Here is an 18,886-nt window from a genome sequence, read left to right on the forward strand (position 1 = left end):
GCAACCACATGGTGGCTCACAACCATCTGTAAAGAGGTCTGGTGCCCTCTTCTGGCCTGCAGACATGCACACAGACAGAATATTGTATACATAATAAATAAATAAATATTTAAAAAAAAAACTCATCCTTTTGTATCCTTGGAAGTTCATCGTCAAGCTGGTTGTGATGTGTATTTGTAATCCCAGTACTTGGGAGGCAGAGGCAGGAAGATTTCCAGGAGTTTGAGGTTAGCCTAGTCTACAATGTGCGTTCCATGATTTTCAGGATTACAGAATATGATCCTGTCCCCAGAAAACAGTAATAAAAAAGGAAGAGTGGGGGGCTGGAAGATGGCTCAGTGGTTAAGAGCCACCATGTGCCTGCTCTTCCAAAGGTCCTGAGTTCAATTCCCGGCAACCACATGGTGGCTCACAACCATCTGTAAAGAGGTCTGGTGCTCTCTTCTGGCTTGCAGACATGCACACAGACAGAATATTGTATACATAATAAATAAGTATTTTAAAAAAAAGGAGTGTCCTCAGATGCCCACCCTGGGACCCAGAGTCAAAGGCTAAGTGCTCATCTGGAAATGGCTCTGTCCTCTCCTCCTGCAGCATCACGAGTTCCTGACAGCACCCCAAATACACGAGGGTTGATCTCTGAGTGTGTAAAATCCTGGCAGCACCCCCAAACCCACGAGGGTTGATCCTCTATGAGTGTGTAAAATCCTGGTCCCGGTTTCTAGGAAATCCTAAGTAGGTTGCCTGGGCTGAGGGGCGAGTGGAGAAGGGTGGTGCAGTAGGAGAGTGAGGTTTGTAGGCATGGCGATGCTGTCAGTCTTTAACATCCTGGGCCTAGCGGAAGCCTCGTCTGTTTATAGATGGTCCTCTTAACCATTTCCCGGGTCCAGGCTCTTTGATTCCGGCAGTGCAGCGCCCGCTCATGCTTGTCTCCTGTGCGTAGGGCTTCCTGAACTCCTCTGAGCTTTCTGAACTTGCAGCTGGGCCCGGCACAGAAGGCGCTCTCAAGGACCACTTGACCTTAGCGATTGGTGAGTATCTGAGGGTTCTGGGAAGTGGAAGTTAAGATCAGGTTTCCCTGGTCTCTTGGTGTCCCCCCAAATCTCATTCCGTAATTGGAGGCAGGTGGTAGGAGTGAATATGATAGAAATGTGTCATACGTACACATGTGTGACGCTGTCAGTAATAAATGTGATAGAAATGTGTTATATGCATGTGTGACGCTGTCAGTAATAAACTGATAGCAATGTGTCAATCATATATGAAATTCTCAGTAATAACTAATAAAAAAGAATGACAAGCTTACGTGCCTCTGAGGGCAAGAGTGTGTGAATCTGGGTTGGCCTTTCGGGAAGCAGCAGACACCCTGAAGAGCCAAAGGAGGCAGCATCCCCAAGCTCTGACTGGGTAGCTATTGAGGGAACTGAGTTCTCACCACGCACTAAACAAAGATGAGGCAGCTCTAGCTTCCAGGTGACCCCTTCTGTGTATGTTGTAGGGAAAAACACACTAAAGGTGAGAAGAAAATTTAAAGGGTTGGGGAACGGCCCTGGCTGTATTTCCAGAGGACCCTGGTCTGATTCCTAGCACCAGCTTGGTGGCTAGCGACCGTTTCTAACTCCAGTTCTGAGAGATTCTGGCTTCCAGGGGCACAGCATGCACGTGATTCGCAGGCACCCATGCAGTCAGAACACCCTACACATGAAATAAAAAGAAATCATTTTTTCTAAAGAAAATGTAAGCTCATATGCTTTAGGAATGAGCTGGTGAGTTTATGAGGATGCCTGTCTGCAGAAGCCATTGTGGGGGAGCCCTGCCTGGCCATGGGGCTTCAGGAGGGCCGCTTACCCCCTTTCCATGTGTCGTGATGGAGCGAGGGAAGCAGACTGGCTTTTCACTGCTGGGAGTATTCTTGCCATCAGCAGCTTCTAGTCAAGGCATAGTTCTGCTTTTGCAAGGTGACCTCGTACTGCTGCCCAGCGAGTCCTGGGTGAGCAGCCAGACCAGCAGCTGTGTTAAGAAATCCTGAAAGAAATGGGGGTTTTGACCTTGGCAGCTTCTGGTAGTTGTCTGTTGGGTAGAATTCTGATCTGTTTTCCTGTTTACTTGATTTCTGGGTCTTTCTCACTTTATAACCTCTAGCTAAAAGTGTGGCTGTCACTGCATTTTCCTCAGACCCTGCTGTTTGCCCTTTGTTCCTCCCTATTCTTTATTTTGGCTTCTGTTGGACGGGATCCCGGGGAAAAGGAGAAGACTAGAGTCTGCTTTTGGGTCTCATGAGGTTTTGAGAGTGTTATCTTTGTACTTCTGGCAGGCGGAAGTTGAAACTGTCAGGGGCTTTTGGTTATAGACCTTTCCCAGACCCTGGTGGTGATGGGAGTTGTGTGTTTCTGTGTGGTTGTGTTTTCAACGGAGTGGTGTGGTGGGGAGAAAATCCAGTTTCTGCTTCGGGGTCCACTCTGAGTTGTAATTCCAACTCTGCCACATATAGGTGGGTGTATCGCTTGACCTCTCTGAGCCTGAGTTTAGTCTGATGAAAGTAGCCAGGTTCTGAGTGCCCGCTATGCATGAGACACCAGAAGACATGCTTCTTGCATATGTCGCCTCTTTATTTCTTGCAGTAGCCCTGAAGGGTAGGTAGTATTTCCATTGTATAGGTGAGGAAGCTAAGGCTCGGGCAGTTGATAAATGCCCAAGGTCACAGAGCCAGGAAGAGGCAGAACTGCCCTGTGAGTCTGTGGGAGCCAGCCCCATCTAGGTATCTTGTAGGGACCCTGCCTCCTAGGATACAAGATGAGGCTCGCATCTTCTGTCTCATTGAAGTTCACTGCATGGACAGAAAGGTCGCCGTGCACACCGGTCACATTCATGCCACCCTGGTCACCACAATCCAGTGGTCGTCGTTTCTTGGTTTTGCTCTTTTATAGGGAAACTGGGAGAAAACATGATTCTTAAGCGAGCTGCCTGGGTGAAGGTGCCGTCTGGGTTCTATGTTGGCTCTTACGTGCACGGAGTAACCCAGAGCCCCTCCCTCCACAACCTGGTCCTGGGGAAGTATGCGGCCCTGGTCATCTGCGAGATCTGTGAGCAGAGCGCAAACCTGCAGGATGTGGGCCGCCGCCTGGGGCAGCATGTGGTGGGCATGGCCCCTCTCTCGGTTGGCTCCATGGACGATGAGCCTGGAGGAGAGACCGAGACCAGAATGCTGTCCCAGCCGTACCTGCTGGACCCTTCCATCACGCTGGGGCAGTACGTGCAGCCCCAGGGCGTTTCTGTAGTGGACTTCGTGCGCTTCGAATGTGGAGAAGTGGAAGAGGCAGCAGAGGCCGAATAGGTTTTTGGCCCAGGTGGAAATAATTTATTTTTAGTTCTGGATTTCCTTATTAAAAATTATTTTCTAAACCTCTCCAACCCTCGAATTTGTTTTTTTTTAAATATTTATTTATTATATATACAATATTCTGTCTGTGCGTATGCCTGCAGGCCAGAAGAGGGCACCAGACCCCATTACAGATGGTTGTGAGCCACCATGTGGTTGCTGGGAATTGAACTCAGGACCTTTGGAAGAGCAGGCAATGCTCTTAACCTCTGAGCCATCTCTCCAGCCTCCAACCCTCGAATCTGTTTTCTCTTTTTAGTTTATAACGAAATTATATACTTGCGGGTAAAGTTGTTAAATAGTAATAAAGTAGGATTTTCCTTATTTGCATAATACTGGATTTAACTGTTTTTGAAATTTTGAAAAACTGTGTATGAGCACACACATGCCGGGCTTGTGTGGTAAGCACTTTTACCCAGTGTTATTCTTCAGGCATCTGCACTGGCCTGCCCTTGGGGTCCTGACCGGATACATCCTCAGCTGCAGTCACTAAGAGCACCTCCAGTGTGCATTCGCTATGTTCTCATTTAAAAGATGGCCTTGCCCACTCCCATCTCTTTCTATCTCTCTCTTTTCTTTGGCTGCTTCCATCCCCAGAGGCCGGTCTCCTCCCTCCCCTTCCTCCTTTTCCCATTCCCTTTCCCCCAATTAAAACAAAACAAAACAAAACAAACAAAAAAAAAGTGAGCCCTGGCACATGACATCTTTCTCTCTTTTGCCATTTTTTTGAATTACAGCACCCAGTCCCCATTGTCAATCTATCGCATTGTTCCTTAAGTTTCTTACAGACTCTGTCTTGTTCTGTGACAAAACATTCTCTGATTCTGCATCCATTCTGTGACATTGTAGACCGTGCATCTTTTCTGGAGCTTCCCCTGCAGTGTTAGCCTGTGGTCAGGATTTCATACTGCTGATGTGCTAGAGTTGTCTGGAAGCTGTGGGCTCAAATGCTGATGACTGCAGTGCTGAAGTGTACACACTAGCGTGTGTCCCAACAACTGCAGCGTGCCCTCTGAAGTGTGCACACACAAGCATGTGCCCCTGACTGCAGCGAGCCCTCTGAAGTGTAGACACACTAGCGTGTGCCCCTGACTGCAGCGAGCCCTCTGAAGTGTAGACACACTAGCATGTGCCCCTGACTGCAGTGTGCCCTCTGAAGTGTGCACACACTAGCATGTGCCCCTGATTGCAGCGTGCCCTCTGAAGTGTGCACACACAAGCATGTGCCCCTGACGACTGCAGCGTGCCCTCTGAAGTGTGTACACACTAGCGGGTGCCCCTGACAACTACAGCATGCCCTCTGAAGTGTGTACACACTAGTGTGTGCTCCTGGCAACTACAGCATGCCCTCTGAAGTGTGTACACACTAGCATGTGCCCCTGACGACTACAGCGTGCCCTCTGCAGTGTAGACACTAGCGTGTGCCCCTGACTACAGCGTGCCCTCTGAAGTATAGACACACTAGCATATGCTCGTAAAATGTGTGTAATTTCCTGGGTAGCTATGAGTCAGGTTTTGACATTCTTGTGCCCGAGACAGAAATATATATAATAGTTCAGTTAACTACACGGCTCCACAACATAGCCATTTATTTATTTGCTTTTGATGCTGGGGACTCAGGCACACTGCCTGGTAAGTGTTTTCTACTGTGCATTTTTTTTTTAAAGATACATTTTCATGTGTATGAGTGTTTGCCTGCATGTGTGCATATGTACCGTGTCCATGCCTGGTGCCTGCTTGAGATCAAAAGAAGACATTGGAGCTCCTGGAACTGGAGCTACAGATGTTTGTGAACCACCATGTGGGAGCTGGGGACTGGCCCTGGGTCTTCTGCAAGAACAGTAAGTGCTCTCAACCCCTAAGCCTTCTCTCCTGCCCTACACTGTGCACTTTAAAAAAAATACTGAGCCATACTGGGTGGTGGTGGTGCACACCTTTAATCCCAGCACTCGGGAGGCAGAGGCAGGAAGATCTCTGTGAGTTTGGGGCCAGCCTGGTCTACAGAGCGAGTTCCAGGGCAGGCTCCAAAGCTGCAAGGAGAAACCCTGTCTTGGAACCTCTTTCCCCACCCCACCCCCAAAATAATTTGGAGACAGGCTCTTTGTAAGTCACTGAGCTTGGCCTTGCATTCACCCCACAATCCAGGCAGGCCTTGACCTGTGTGCCTGTCCCAGCTGAGCCGGTAGCTGGGATTACAGGTTTGTGACCCAGGCCCAGCTTCAGCATGGCCTCTCTACTTTCTCAGCACTCAAATGCTACGTAACTAAAGTCACCATAAGAAGGAAGACTGGAAAGGACGCTGATGTGCTCGTGTGGCCTCTTTATTTGAAAAGTTGAGCATGCTCTGGCACATGGTAGACCTGGGCCTTTGGAGTCTTCAGTGCGTGCAGTAACGCCAGTGTTTGCGGGTACAGGGTGTATGTAGTTTAAAGCAAATGTAGGCCCTGAGGCATTAGATATTTTAAGCTCAGTTTCCGGTTCTCTCTCTCAACCTGTCTACATTCATGCTTTCTGCTGAGGCCACAAAAGCCAAACCATGAGTAGGTAGCCTTCTAGTGTACGACAACCAAAGAACGCCAGGGTGCATGGGAAAGAGAAAAGATCATGCCGGGCCTTTCAAATCTGTTGTATCTGAAGCTGCCGAATGCCAGGCTCAGTTGGTGTGTGACTTCTTGGCTGATGTTGGCACTATGTGCTTGCTCTCTCCTGTGGTCGGACACCAGATGCCTGGCTTTAGAAAAGCCCCCTTTCTTTCTTCAGCTGGAGCTGTTTCCAGCCAGGCAGAGCGGTGAACTGCCCTCTTGTCATGCCGAACACAGACACAAAGTCTTGCTCCGAGAGGTAATTCTGCGAGAAAAGAAACTTGTAGTGAGACGGAAGGCAGGGCGGGCACCAGTGCCAGCAGGTGAGGGATGGGCGACTGGGCGCTTGCCTAGCATGCAAGAGGCCCTGCCTGGCTTTGAGCCCTGGAAGGGCAGCATCAGATGGATGTCCAGGAAGAGTGTAACAGACCAAAGTTCTTCACTGGCCTTGGAGTCCCACTGGGCCAGTGGGAGAAGCTGATTGGGGGCATGCAACTTGTGGGACCATCATCTCCTCACACCATGTGGGTCCCGGGTGCCGAACTCAGGTCATTAAGTTGGACGGCAGATGCCTTTACCCTCTTGAGTGATCTTGCCAGCCGGGAGGTGTTTATTTTAAAAAGAGCGGCATCAGCCGCTTTTGAACCATCCCTGGCTGTTAATTACGATTATGCCAGGGAAGAATTTGGGGCATGGTGAGCAAACAGGTTAGTTCACAGTAGCGCACGGTGGCTGGACTGGACCAGCCGCAGAGAGGCTACCGGATGGATGCCTTTGGGAGTAGGAAGGAAGTCAAGGAGGAGCCTCCAATTGAGTCAGAAGCGCAGATGCCCCTAGAGTACCCACCGTGTGTCCAAGCTCCTGAGCCATTTCTCGAGCTTGGTGCTTTAACCTGTGGGGAGTCCACCCCCCACCTTCAGCCCCACAGCTGCATACCTCCTTTTTGGCAGGGTTCACGTCCTCGGGCAGCCCCTGGTTCTGACTTTTCCGTAGGACTTCGATAGGGTGATACTTTGGCTCACTCTCATTAGAATTCAGGGAGAGGGTTGCGTTCTTCATATCCTACGTAAGGGAAGAGTACAGGCATGGGCAGGGACTGGGGTCTCACGTGTCAGTTCTGTGTGTGAGGTTTACATTTCGGCTTCTGCTGCTTTACTCTTTGTGATCATCTTCCAGAATGGTGGTCCCCAAACCTGGACGCATGTCAGAATGACCTTGGAAAGGTGATTCAGCAGGCCTAACGTGAGTGCTTAGAGTCAGGGCGGTGTACACACCACACTTAGGTCTTTACTGTATTTATTATGTAGTACTGCATTTATTATGTAGTGCATACTTAGGTCTTTACTGTATTTATGTAGTGCTGAGATTTGAACCCAGAGCTCGTGGGCTAGGCAGGTGCTCTGCCACTGCCCCCCCCCCCCCGCCTCCAGCTGCAAGTCTTCCCTGAACGCTCTGATCACACCCCTTTTCTTGGCATTTTTATTTAGGTCCCACGTTTCCAGTGGCTAAACGCCTTGAGACTGAAGGCACACTTACGTCCGGTTTAAACACACTAACCACCTCCCATTCGCTTTGGGATCTGACTTCATAGAGCACAGTGTTTGGAACACCTGTGCCTTGCATCCCATCCTGACACTCCAGGACTGCTGGCTGCAAGCGTCACTCTTTTAGCTGTTGAAATAGGGATCAGCAGCCTGAGCTGCTGCAGATTTCATTGTCGGAAACTAGTAAAGTATTATTTGGGTTAGAAGCTTGTCTCTGAGAAATACTGCCAGTAACCTTAATCTCTCCTGAGAGGCGGAAAAGCTGAATAATAGGTAGGTTTTATTCTTATTCTTCCTTTCTTATTTGGCTTGGTTTTTGACACAGGGTCTCATGTATCCCAGGTTGGCCCTCCACTCAATACGTCACCAAGGATGACCTTAAACTCAAGTTGATTTTGTACATTATGTCTGTGGGGGTGTCTATGGGCACACAAGTACAGATGCTCTTGGAGTCAGAGGAATATATACTTCTGGGGCTGTAGTTACCGTCTCTTGTGAGCCACCTAACACACGTGCCGGCAGTCTGGAGGAACAGCGCATGCTCTCTCTGCTGAGCCAGATCTCCACCCCCATCCCCTCAGCCCCCAACTAAGTCAGTTTTCTACCCCAGCCCCCCCCCTTCGTGTTCTGTAAGGCGGGAAATTAGGAGCTTGGCTCTAAGACCTGCTTTTTCTCCCCCTCCTTCACCACCCACTATTTTTGAGACGAAGGTCTTACTGTGTAGACTAGGTTGACCTAGACCTCAGGATTCTCCCATGTTTGCTTGCGACCTGCTTTTCTGCTGATTTAAAATACCTCTGAGGATAGGTGTAATTCAGCAGTGGAGTCTAGTCTGCATCTCAGACAAAACAAAAACCTCTTCGCATCCAAGGAGACAACTGGGGGAGTCCTTAAAGGCACCAAGGGTTTGCCCGTGTGGCATCTGTAGCATATGCTGTCGCTCCGTGCTTCTGGAGAGCCTTGTCTAAGGGGAGCAGCACCCCCTCCCTCCCCTCGGCCGGGATTCACATGAGAGCAGCGGCAGCCTTGTCTGAGGGTAGACCCCACTTACAGCGGTGATTCGCACGATAGCAGCGGTGTCTCCCAGTTCTTTCTTTAACTGCTCGTATGATTTTCCCGCCTGCGAGGAGACAGAGAAAACAGGATGAGGTATTGGCTGATAACAGGGAAGAGGCCTCTGAGGGACGGTGTGTATTTTCAGGAAAAGCAAAACGTGGTAGAATCTTAAAGGATTTCGGTATGCTTGAGGTTCACATAGGGTCCAAAGGGCCTTACACATGATCAACGTTCTTTGGTGGCAAGAAGAAGCAGGTGGCCGGCTTTCAGAGCTCAGCATTCTCCCATGGGAATGAAGCCCAAGAGAAGCAAAGCAAGGCAAAGAATTCAGAGGGAAGGGAGAGTGAGGGCCTGGTTTTACTTGGCTCTTGAATCAGTACCCAACCCCCGCCCTGGGTTCTGAGCTCCCTGGCAGTCAGAACGGCACCCCCAGTTTCTTACACTCCACATGTGAGGGTCCCATGCCAGGAACCAGCCTGTGAAGGTAGGAGGCTCAAAGCCCTGCTTGATGATCAGGATCGGTGTGTCGGGGTCTCGGCCGCTGGGGTGAGTTACCAGGTACTCCTGGGCAGTCGAGAGGGCCCCTTCCTTCTCTGTGGCATTGGCCTCGGCTCCTATCCATAGGAACACCTGTGGCACCAGTTTTATAATGTCAGTGTGGCCACGGCAAGGACCAAGTGCTGCTATGTACACCGCCCCATCCCCCAAGCCAGTCAGAGCCACAGAAAATGCTCTTGGCCTCATGTGTGGTCTCAAGAGGAAGGTTCTAGAAGAAGCTTGATTTTGTGATTTTTTTTTTAATCACCATGTGTCTCTTCATTCCCAAACCTAAGTAAGCTTCCTGAATTAATAGCCTACAAGACACTCATGTTTTCTCTGTGTTCCTCAAACCTCAGCAGAGCCAAATGTAGCTCTTCTTGTCTAAGTGCCTACTGAAATGTCCATTCTTGGTATGCCTGAGCCATCCAGACAGTCACCCTAGGCCAGAACGTCACGACAGTCAGGGCCATAGTCTATATCCAGTGAGTTACTGGACTTGCCAGCTTGACCAAGGCAGACCTCTGGCCTGTCACCACCTCTCTCTTCCCGTCACTGCCTTCGTGCAGCCAGCAGCAGCTCTTTCTGGGCCCCCATCCTGCTCTCCAGTGATTGATAGGCCAGGTCCACAGTCCACAGCTACTTCTCAGATGCTACCCCTAGGGTGCATCTTAGCTCTGTCTTTCTGTTTGTTTGTCTGGTTGGTTTTGAGACAGTATCTCACTTTATAGCCCAGGCTTACTCTTTCTCTCTGTAGCCAAGGCTAACCTTGAACTCACAGAAATTCTCCTGCCTCAGCCTCCCAAGTGCTGGGATTGCAAGTGTGACCCACCATGTCAGGCTTATTTATTCTCTGGTAGGATTTCACATCTTGCTGTCCAGGTTCCCGTTCCTCTGCCCTACTCATCCTTTGCTATTTATCGGGGAGCCATCTCCTCCAGGAGATTCCTCTCAGAGCCCTGAACCGTACTAAATGTCTTCTATACCTCATAAAGCACTGATGATTCTTTGCCTGGCCCTCCCCACTAGCCTATAAACACCGTCGGGTGGGCTCTTCACGGGCAACATTGCTTAGCACAGCCATTAGCATGGAGGAAGCTAGCTAAGCTGCTCTGAAGGCAACGACACATTCAGGGAGATGTCTCATTCATACTTCCTAGAAGGCTTTGGGATCTGGTGTCATCCATCCTCAAATAGGGGTGAGTTTCATTGCTGTTGTTTTGAGACAGGGTTTCTACATGTAGCTGTCCTGAAACTCACTCTATAGACCAGGCTGGCCCCAAACTCAGAGACTGCCTGCCCCTGCCTCCCGAGGGCTGGGATTAAAGGCGTGCGCTGCCACACCGGCTTAGCTGGAGAGTTTTAAACACCTTTCTGTTCTGACTGTGGCATAAAGCACTCTAGTAACCACTGAAGATGTTTCACTTAGTTGGCCCAGCACTAGCTTTCATCCTGGGTAGGGACGCCACACATAAACCGGCCCAAACTAGGATCTTTACTAGTTGTCCTGAACTCTGGGGCTGTGTCTTACCTGGTCCCAGGTGTCCAGGAGCATCACATCATCTGGGTTTAGGTCATCCTGGGTGAAGTCCGTGACCTCAGTAACAAGGAACCGGCCAGTCTTATTGGAACATTCGAAGAGCCGGACCTGGACGTCCAGGATTTCTTGCTGTAACCTGCAGGACAGTCACACGGAAGGGCAGAGCTGCACAGGAATGCTGGTCATTGTGTGGGTGCCTGTGTGTGTGTGCACGTGTGTGCATGTACACATGAGGGCAGAGGTGGCTTTGGGTGTCTTCCACCCTTGTTTTTGAGACAGGGTCTCTCACAGAGCCTGGAGTGTGTCAATTTGGCTAGACTAGCTGGCCAGCAGTCTAAGGGATCCTCTTGTCTCCACCCCCAACATCCACCACCCCCAGTGGCAGGATTGCACCCTGTGTTTCTGTAGCTATTTTTTGTCTGTCTGTCTGTCTTGTAATGTACATTCTGAGGGATGGAACTCAGGCCCAACGCTTGCACAAGGACTATGCTGTGTCCCCAGCCCAGAAATCATATTTAACAACGTGAAGGATCTTAAGATCTGTGCAGGCCACAAGCCTAGAGGCCAGAGGAGCCAGGATACAGGGCAGGTGTGTTCACATACCTTTTGTCATTAGCATAGGGTGCTTTTCCTCCCAGAAGGCCCCAGAACTCAGGTGGCTCCTGGCCCTCAGCCACAGTGTCTGCATTGCCATCACAGAGAAGTTCGACCAGCTCCTTAGCCATTGCCCGCTCGTCCCCACTAGACCCCTGAGTGGGTGAGGGAGGCATAGGCGTTAGAAACATGAGGCTCTTTGATAGGGGACGTAAGACTTTTGAAACTGTATTGGGTCAGCTCTGAGCTGCACGGGGAGGGGAGGCAGGCAGGACACGAAGGCAAAGGGTAGGCCTGTTCTGGAGCCCACAGCGGTCACAGACAGAAGTCACTGCTGGTTTAGCTTCATCTAGAATCCTAGCACACGAGCTCCCTGATTGTAAATATGGGGGTATTTAAGCCTAGGGTCGTGCACATGGATAGTAAATGCCTTGTCTCTAGAGTAAGCACTAGATCCCCCAGGCCTCGCATGCACTTTTCAGTCTTTCTCTTGGTGGAAGGGTTTTCGAGACAGGGTTTCTCTGTATAACAGCCCTGGCTGTCCTGGAACTCACTCTGTAGACCAGGCTGACCTCGAACTTACAGAGATTCACCTGCCTCTGCCTCCTGAGCACTGGGGTTAAAGGTGTGCACCACCACCTGGTCTCTGTGCTGTAATGTTTTTTTTTTTTTAATTACAGTAAAATTGACTGTGTTGGGCTCCACAAGGTTTAAAAACAGAACTCGGTTGCCACAGTGCCATTACCGTGACATTCCTACCCCTCTGGAGGGGAGCCCTGAGTTGTGAACTCGTGACAGCTACTAAACTAGGCTGTTCTCCGTTAGAACGATCTCGCCGTGTCTAGACTCTCTTCAGCCTCGGCGTTCGGATACTTTGAGTTCGCATGAATTGAAGACTCCTCCATGCTGAGTACATGAGTGGCTGTCATCTTCACTGCCGAGTGCTCCGTTGTATGAACACTTGTGTCTATCCGGTCTCCAGATTTCTTATTTGAGAGGATTGTGAATAATGTGCTCAACACAAGTGTTGACAACTCTTTGTGTAAGGGGTTTTTGTTTGCTGGGTATTTTTTTTTAAGATTTATTTTATGTGTCTGAGTGTTTTGTCCGTGTGTGTATGCACTAATGCACACAGTGCCTGTGGAGGTCAAAGAGAGCACTGGATCTCCTGGAACAAGGGTCACAGATGGCTGTGAGCCACATGTGGGAACTAGACCCAGGTCCTGTGCAAGAGGCACCTCTGCTGAGCCGTTTCTCCAGCCCCTAAAGAGTGTGTGTCTCTGTGTTCGTGTGTGTGTATATGTGCATATGTGTGTATGTCTGTATGTGTGTATATATCTGTGTATGTATGTATATATCTGTGTATGTGTGTATATGTATGTGTATGCGTGTGTGCATATATGTGTGTATATGTGCATATATGTGTATATGTGTGTGCATATATGTGTGTGTATGTGTATATATGTGTGTATGTGTGTGCATATGTGTGTATGTGTATATATGTATGTCTATGTATGTATGTATGTGCATGCCTCTGTGTGTGTGCCGGTTACTCTCAGCCTTCCATGTGCTGGGGATCAGAACCCGGGTGTTTGTGCTGTAACAGCAAAGCCCCGTACCGGGTGCGCCATCTCCCCAGCCACCGAAGACTGTGGTTTAGTCTACTGCTGTAAATATGCAGGGGTTGTGTTGCTGGATTGTGTGGTAAATGTGAGTGTAATTTTTTAGAAACTGTCAGGCTCTTTTCTACAATACACCCCATTTTGCAGTCCTACAAACAGTGCAGGAAGTTCCTGTGCCATGTTTTATATTATTTGTGTTTTTGTCATCCGATAAAAGTGCCGTGACACCTTACTATGGCATTCCCCAGCAGTGATATCCGGCGTTTTTCTTAGCCAGTTCCCCATTTTTTGCTTGTTTCTTTTCTTTCTTTTTGGCACAGGGTCTTGCTGTGCCAGGCTCTCCTTGAGCTTGGGATGTTTCCACACCAACCTCCCAAGTAGCGAGAAATACAGGTTCGTGCCACCATATTCATTTCCTCTCATTTAGTTAATTGACTAATTAATTATTGTATGTTTTTATGATGGAGGCACGCATGCCAGAGTACATGTATGGAGGTCAGAGGGCCACTTTTAGGAGTTAGATCCCTCCTTCCACCGTGGGATGCAGGGATCAAAGACAAGCATCTTTACCCCTTGAGCCAACCCACCGGCACCCTCTTCACCCCACCCCAGAAACTCTTTTGGTTTTTTGAGATAGGTTCTGACTATGCCCAGACAGTCTGGCCTCGGACTCACGATCCTCCTGCCTCAGCCTCCCAAGAGCTGGTTAAGCCACATATCGCCACACCGGGCCCTGAATTCTCTTTTAAAGCTCTGTACAGCCTGGAGTGATGGCATCTCTTGTGCTTTGTCCTTGTCAGCCTGTCCTGCCACAGGGGACGGGTGCTGACTCAGGGTCCATGCATGGGAACACACGCCATGTCTCTGGGGGCCTGACTGCGGAATGTGGACGCTTCCTCTGAAGACTGGGGGGGGCAGGCCCTCTGAGGCACCAGCCTACTCTTTAGTGCCTTTCGCCTTGCTGGCGGGGCTGAGGGTGGAGCCAGGGCAAGCGTGGCAAGCTCCAGGGGCTAGGACACCAGCAGCCATCTTACCTTGCCATACCACAGGTAATGTTCCGTCTGAGTTCGCAGCAGGAAGACGTCGTTAGAGTTGAGCGAGGAAGCGAAGGCCGAGACTTCCACTGCTTTGGTGTTGGATTTGTCATTTCCTTGGATCTGGAAGAGTCTTACTGGAGGGTCAGGCTCTGCATTTCCCTTCCTGGAAGTCCCGCCCTAGAGAGAAGAAAAGTGGAGGCCAGATCCATGGAGGACCCTGTGAGGTGGCTGTTGTGGACCGAGATGTACTGGATCCCATCTTTACCCCTCAGGGTCTCCTAGGCTACCTGGAAAGGATCCAAGTGGGAATGCCGCCCCGCCAGTGTCTGGCACCGCTCACCGACCTCAGTCTACGTCTGTGACGCAGATGTCACTCCAGATTGGCTTCTACATGGCAGGGGCTCGATACGACAACTGACATGTCACTGCGTTGCCTGCCCATGCTCCACCAGGGCTCCACAGAAGTGGGCCTGAGACATCTGGGCAGTGAGGGAGGAGGAGCAGAGCAGTGTCGGAAGGGTGCAGGGTGGGCAACTGAGGCAGCTACGCCTGTACCGGTAACACGGCTCGGATTGCAAAAGACGGTGAGCACCAACTGGACAGGGGCTTGGACTCGCTAGGCATAGAGAGTCCCTTGACAGTCACTGTCATTGTCCTCTGTGTCGGCCCCTGACGCACACCCCCCTCACCCAACCCTGGCCTGTCCTGCTCTCTGCGGACTCCTCAGCCCTGAGCATCCCTGCACAGGTGGTTTCGTCTGCAGGCCCTCACCTCGTAGATAACCAGTTTTCCTTTAAAGATGGCCATGAAGTGGCGTGGCTCCTTCCCCATGCTCACCCGAACCTGCACTGGGGCGCCACCAAACTGCTGGTCCACCTCCACGGCCTGGTAGGCCGAGGCTGCCAGCTCATCCTGTGAGGCGTGGCGGCCCTGCAGCGGTGAGAGAGGAGTGATGGATGGACCTTGGTCCCATGGCCGGGGCATCTGGATCCATCACTGAGAGCTGGCTGGCCTACCTGCCAGATGTAGAGGATGTAGTGGGGCTTCCCATTTACTTCGTAAGTGTAGAACACCAGATAGCAGTCTCCCCCGTAGAAGAAGCCATACCACTGATGTTCCACAGGGACTAGCTCAAGGTTTTCAATTCTCCAGACCTGGGCACAAGAGGAGACACTAGGCTACCCAGAGAGAGGCATCCTGTTCAGAGAATTCCACCTAAGAGGGGATGGTGCTAACATCCACCCCAAGTACTCCCCCTCTCTCTCTGCGTCTTTTCTGCCTGAAAGAGCAATCACATTGCATGATATGAATTCTGAGGGTGAGGGTCACAGGTCACACTGGTCCAGTACAACCTAGATCTTCGTAGACTGAGTGATGGCTTAGATGTGTCTTCTAAGTGATGGCCATTGTGGGGGTGTGTCTCTCACTTTCCTGAATGTTGTGGGGACCAGCCAACTCCAAGCCTCTTAGAGAACACAGAATCGTGGAGTATCTGCAGAACAGGCTGCCCTCCTCTGCAGCAGGGCCATCCCAGGGGCCTAGTGTTGCCCTTGCCAGGCGCACCTCAACTTTGCCATTGCCGTCGTCCACCATCCTCTCCTGGGCGGCCACTTCCGGCTTGGTGTGTAGGAGACTCACGTCGAACTTCTCCTGGAAAACTTTAGCTGCAGAGAAAGGGGTGGAGAAGGCCGAGTGAGCAAGACACACACATGCCCCATCCTAGGGCTCCAAACACAAGAACACACACGAGGGGGAAACTCACCAATTTTGCCAAAGCTAAATATTTTGCCCAAGCCTGTAGTCTGGTCCTTCACGGACCATTTCTGGAACAACTGTTTGAACATGGCCGACTCAGCACCATCATTGACGGTCTCCACGTTGGTGCTGCTGGGGTAACCCTTCATCTTGATGAAATCCTACGGCACCCCCATATAAAAGCATGTCAGCCAGGGCATATGCCGAGTGTTTGCTCATCTGGCAATTCATTCCTCTGAAGTCAGGTGGTAGGACCCTCCCTTTTCCGCCCTTGGGAATCATAGCCAATTTCTACCTCACTTTTGTCTAAGGTCCCATGTAGTCTGCCACCAAAAGATACAAACACCTGTGTCTCCCCGCTAGACTGCCATGGCTATGACCATTATGGGTTGATTTTGCAAGACCTACTGTGTAACTCTACTGACTTTGTATCATAGTTCAGTTATTGCTTTTTCTTAAAAGAAATTTCGAGACAGGCATTTACTGCTTTTAAGGAATCACACCTGGGTTATGTGCTAGGTCTGAAAAATTTAGTAAATGCCCCTTGAAGACTGGTCCCCTAATGTGGACATGTGACACCCCCCTAACAGCAGCACCTTCCAGAAGCAGCTTCCATGTTCCTGTATGGTTCTGAGTGTTTTATGACTTTTTCTTTCTGTTTGTTTTGTTTTTCGAGACAGGGTTCTCTGTGAAACCCTTGGCTATTCTGGAACTCACTCTGTAGACCAGGCTGGCCTCGGACTTACAGAGATCTACCTGCCTCTGCCTTCTGAGTGCTGGAATTAAAGGCATGCACCACCACCTCCCACATGGTTCTGGGAGACAGAGGTACCCCTGTTAGATATCAGGAACTGAAGCTCAGAGGTCTTGTTCAGAACACTCAGCTGGGAAAGGTAAATCCTGCCTCTGTATCCCACTCGCTCTGTTTACTGTGAAGTTCTTGCCACTTGTTCTGTGCTCAGTGCCTGGTGTGTCTGGGCGCATGTCTCTGGTGACCCTGGCAGAGTACTTGGGTGGCATCACACATTTACAGCTCCTACCAGGGCTTTGGACATGGCTGCCTGTTTCTCAACCTTCGTGGCTCCTTTGCCTTTCCACATGTAGATCTTGGTTCCGCTTTGGTCCAGAATGTAGCAGTCCTGAGTCAGCCAGGAACAGGTATGGTTACTGATACATGAGCTGGAAGGAGGACTCTGCCCAGGGTCTGCCTTTGAAGTTACTCCGGCTTTCCCAAGCTAAGTCCTCTCCAGGTCTACTCACATCATGGTTCAGTAGGTCCTGGACCAGAGGCCTTGTTGCCACCTCTGTGATTGCCAGCTGCCCAGCTGCATCCGAGACACTGGGAAAGGAGGGAGACTAACCTGTACCTTCTCTCTGTAGAGCAGCTAAAGCCATGCTGTAGTGCACAGCTTGAGTCCAGAGGGGAAGACAAACTGTTCTCTGGAGGTGATTGTGTGTCCCTCCCAAACTCTATCCCGTCCACATCCGCTGGTGTGGATATATCAGAGTACAGGAAGTCTCACCCAGAGGTCAGGAGACTCCTCGAGAGGGGCTGTCTCTGAGCTGCTTGTGGGGAGATACCTTTAAGAAGGCCGACCCAAAAGCACAAAAGTAGATGCCTCCGCCCAAGCTGAGTGCCTGGTCTTCTAGGGGCCATCTCCCCACCCCCAGCCTCCAGCCCACAGTCAGGATTGACTGCTCACTGATACAACATGATGTTTGATTTCTGCTGCTGATCCACGATCTCGTCAGGAACTGCAGGCTGGATAATGGAGCGCCGGCCAAGGGTGTCCTGGAGGATTGTCATCAGCTCCGGGCTGGCTGCCTCTTTGTCTCCCTCAACCACTCCGATTTCAGCACGGCCCCCTCGCTCCCTGTCCCGAATGTCCTTTGCCAGCAGCATGGCCTGCCAAAGAAGCCCACGGGAGACTCAACTCACCCAGTACCCCTTCCTTCCAGATGGCTTCAGTGGGAGCCACCAGGATTGCAGACAAATTACCCTGACACCGAGGAGCCCCAGGGTGAGACCTGCCCTTGTTCTAGCTGTAAGCCAGGGTCTGCTCTAAGGCAGGAGTCCTCCTGGAACCTCGGAAGGTCAGCCAGCATAGAAGGCAAAGGGCAAAGGCACCCAAGGAGCCCAGCTCTAGGCCTGGAGGAGATGGGAGAGAGTGAGACCTTGAGTTGCTCCCCACTGTTGCTCTCCGGGCCGTTCCACTGGATGATAACCATTCCAAGGTCCAGCAAGAAGACGTCGCCTCGGTTAAAACTGTCCCAGCTCATCTCCACCTGTGTGGGGAAGGTCAGGGCCATTTAGAGGGCTGGTCCTAGGCGTCGGGGCAGGACAGTCACAGGGTGGGACTCACCTCAGTGGCCCTGACGTTCCTCTTCCCTTTCACGTGTAGCAGCCGCTTCACGTTGTACGCGTTGGTCTCCACGTGCTTCATCCCAGAGGCCACGCCCCCCTTTTTATAACTGAGGGGATAGCAATCCAGTTACTGTTGGGCGCCTGCTCCTTGCTAGGTTCTAGGAGACTGTTGTGAATTAAATGCAGTAATGACATGCAGGCATGAGTTTCTACCCACGTGGGGTATTTTGCAAATGCGCAAAGTAAATGCAGACCTGCACCTGCTCTCCCGAGGGTCTCTTCGGTGTCTAAGGCCAGGGCTGTCTTTCTGAAGGGACATTTGAGCCGGGGTATTATAATACCAAGTCCCAAGAACCAGAAGGGCCGTGCTAAGGGCAGAGGGAACCTCGCAAGTTTGGATTATAGACGTGTGTGTGCCACACCCATGTTAAGTCTATGTATCCCTATACCTACGTGCAACCTCCCAGACCTCTCCCTGATGCTTCTCATATTCTGGCAGATTAATGTCCCTTCTTCATTTAGTGAAATGTGTCCTATTGCCTGTGTGCCTGATTTTTTTTTATAGAAAAAGAAGTTGGCCCTCTGCTGTACATCTCAGCCTGTGTCTTTGTGTGTGTGCTAGGTGTGTATTTAATCTGCTTCTGCCAATGCACACACCTCCTTGTGATGGACACCTACACTGACCACAGCCTCCTCCCACCACTAATACACTGTCGAGAATGCTCTGGAACAGCTGGGCAGTGGTGCACAGGCCTTTAATCCCAGCACCTGGGAGGGATCTATGCGTTCAAGGCCAGTCTGGTCTATGAAGTGAGTTCCAGGACAGCCAGAACTTTTACACAGAGATTCTGACTCGAAAAACAAAAACTATATAT

The 18,886-nt window shown here is 50.7% G+C and overlaps 2 protein-coding genes across 2 annotated transcripts in view; one reads left to right on the forward strand and one right to left on the reverse strand.

Annotated features, from left to right (window-relative positions):
• Positions 1-3,406, forward strand: part of Tsfm (Ts translation elongation factor, mitochondrial) — an 8,212-nt gene extending 4,806 nt beyond the window's left edge. Inside the window, exons 5-6 of the mRNA XM_050163887.1 lie at positions 944-1,031; positions 2,928-3,406. Coding sequence (XP_050019844.1) covers positions 944-1,031; positions 2,928-3,334 — 495 coding nt within the window. The 3' untranslated portion in view covers positions 3,335-3,406. The remainder of the gene's footprint in view (positions 1-943; positions 1,032-2,927) is intronic.
• A 1,619-nt stretch (positions 3,407-5,025) lies between these two features.
• The window catches only part of Avil (advillin), a 19,407-nt gene continuing 5,546 nt past the window's right edge, over positions 5,026-18,886 (reverse strand). Inside the window, exons 5-20 of the mRNA XM_050163851.1 lie at positions 18,010-18,118; positions 17,822-17,932; positions 17,350-17,552; positions 16,907-16,985; positions 16,687-16,785; positions 15,654-15,807; positions 15,455-15,555; positions 14,908-15,045; positions 14,663-14,821; positions 13,889-14,068; positions 11,242-11,387; positions 10,630-10,774; positions 9,003-9,191; positions 8,557-8,625; positions 6,898-7,023; positions 5,026-6,226 (exon numbers count right to left, since the gene is read on the reverse strand). Of these exons, the coding sequence (XP_050019808.1) occupies positions 6,113-6,226; positions 6,898-7,023; positions 8,557-8,625; positions 9,003-9,191; positions 10,630-10,774; positions 11,242-11,387; positions 13,889-14,068; positions 14,663-14,821; positions 14,908-15,045; positions 15,455-15,555; positions 15,654-15,807; positions 16,687-16,785; positions 16,907-16,985; positions 17,350-17,552; positions 17,822-17,932; positions 18,010-18,118 (2,122 nt within the window). The 3' untranslated portion in view covers positions 5,026-6,112. The remainder of the gene's footprint in view (positions 6,227-6,897; positions 7,024-8,556; positions 8,626-9,002; positions 9,192-10,629; positions 10,775-11,241; positions 11,388-13,888; positions 14,069-14,662; positions 14,822-14,907; positions 15,046-15,454; positions 15,556-15,653; positions 15,808-16,686; positions 16,786-16,906; positions 16,986-17,349; positions 17,553-17,821; positions 17,933-18,009; positions 18,119-18,886) is intronic.

The sequence above is a fragment of the Alexandromys fortis genome, unplaced genomic scaffold, assembly GCF_014885135.2.
Source record: "Alexandromys fortis isolate MF-2015 unplaced genomic scaffold, M_Fortis_MF-2015_v1.1 scaffold_125, whole genome shotgun sequence".
NCBI classification, from domain to species: domain Eukaryota; kingdom Metazoa; phylum Chordata; class Mammalia; order Rodentia; family Cricetidae; genus Alexandromys; species Alexandromys fortis.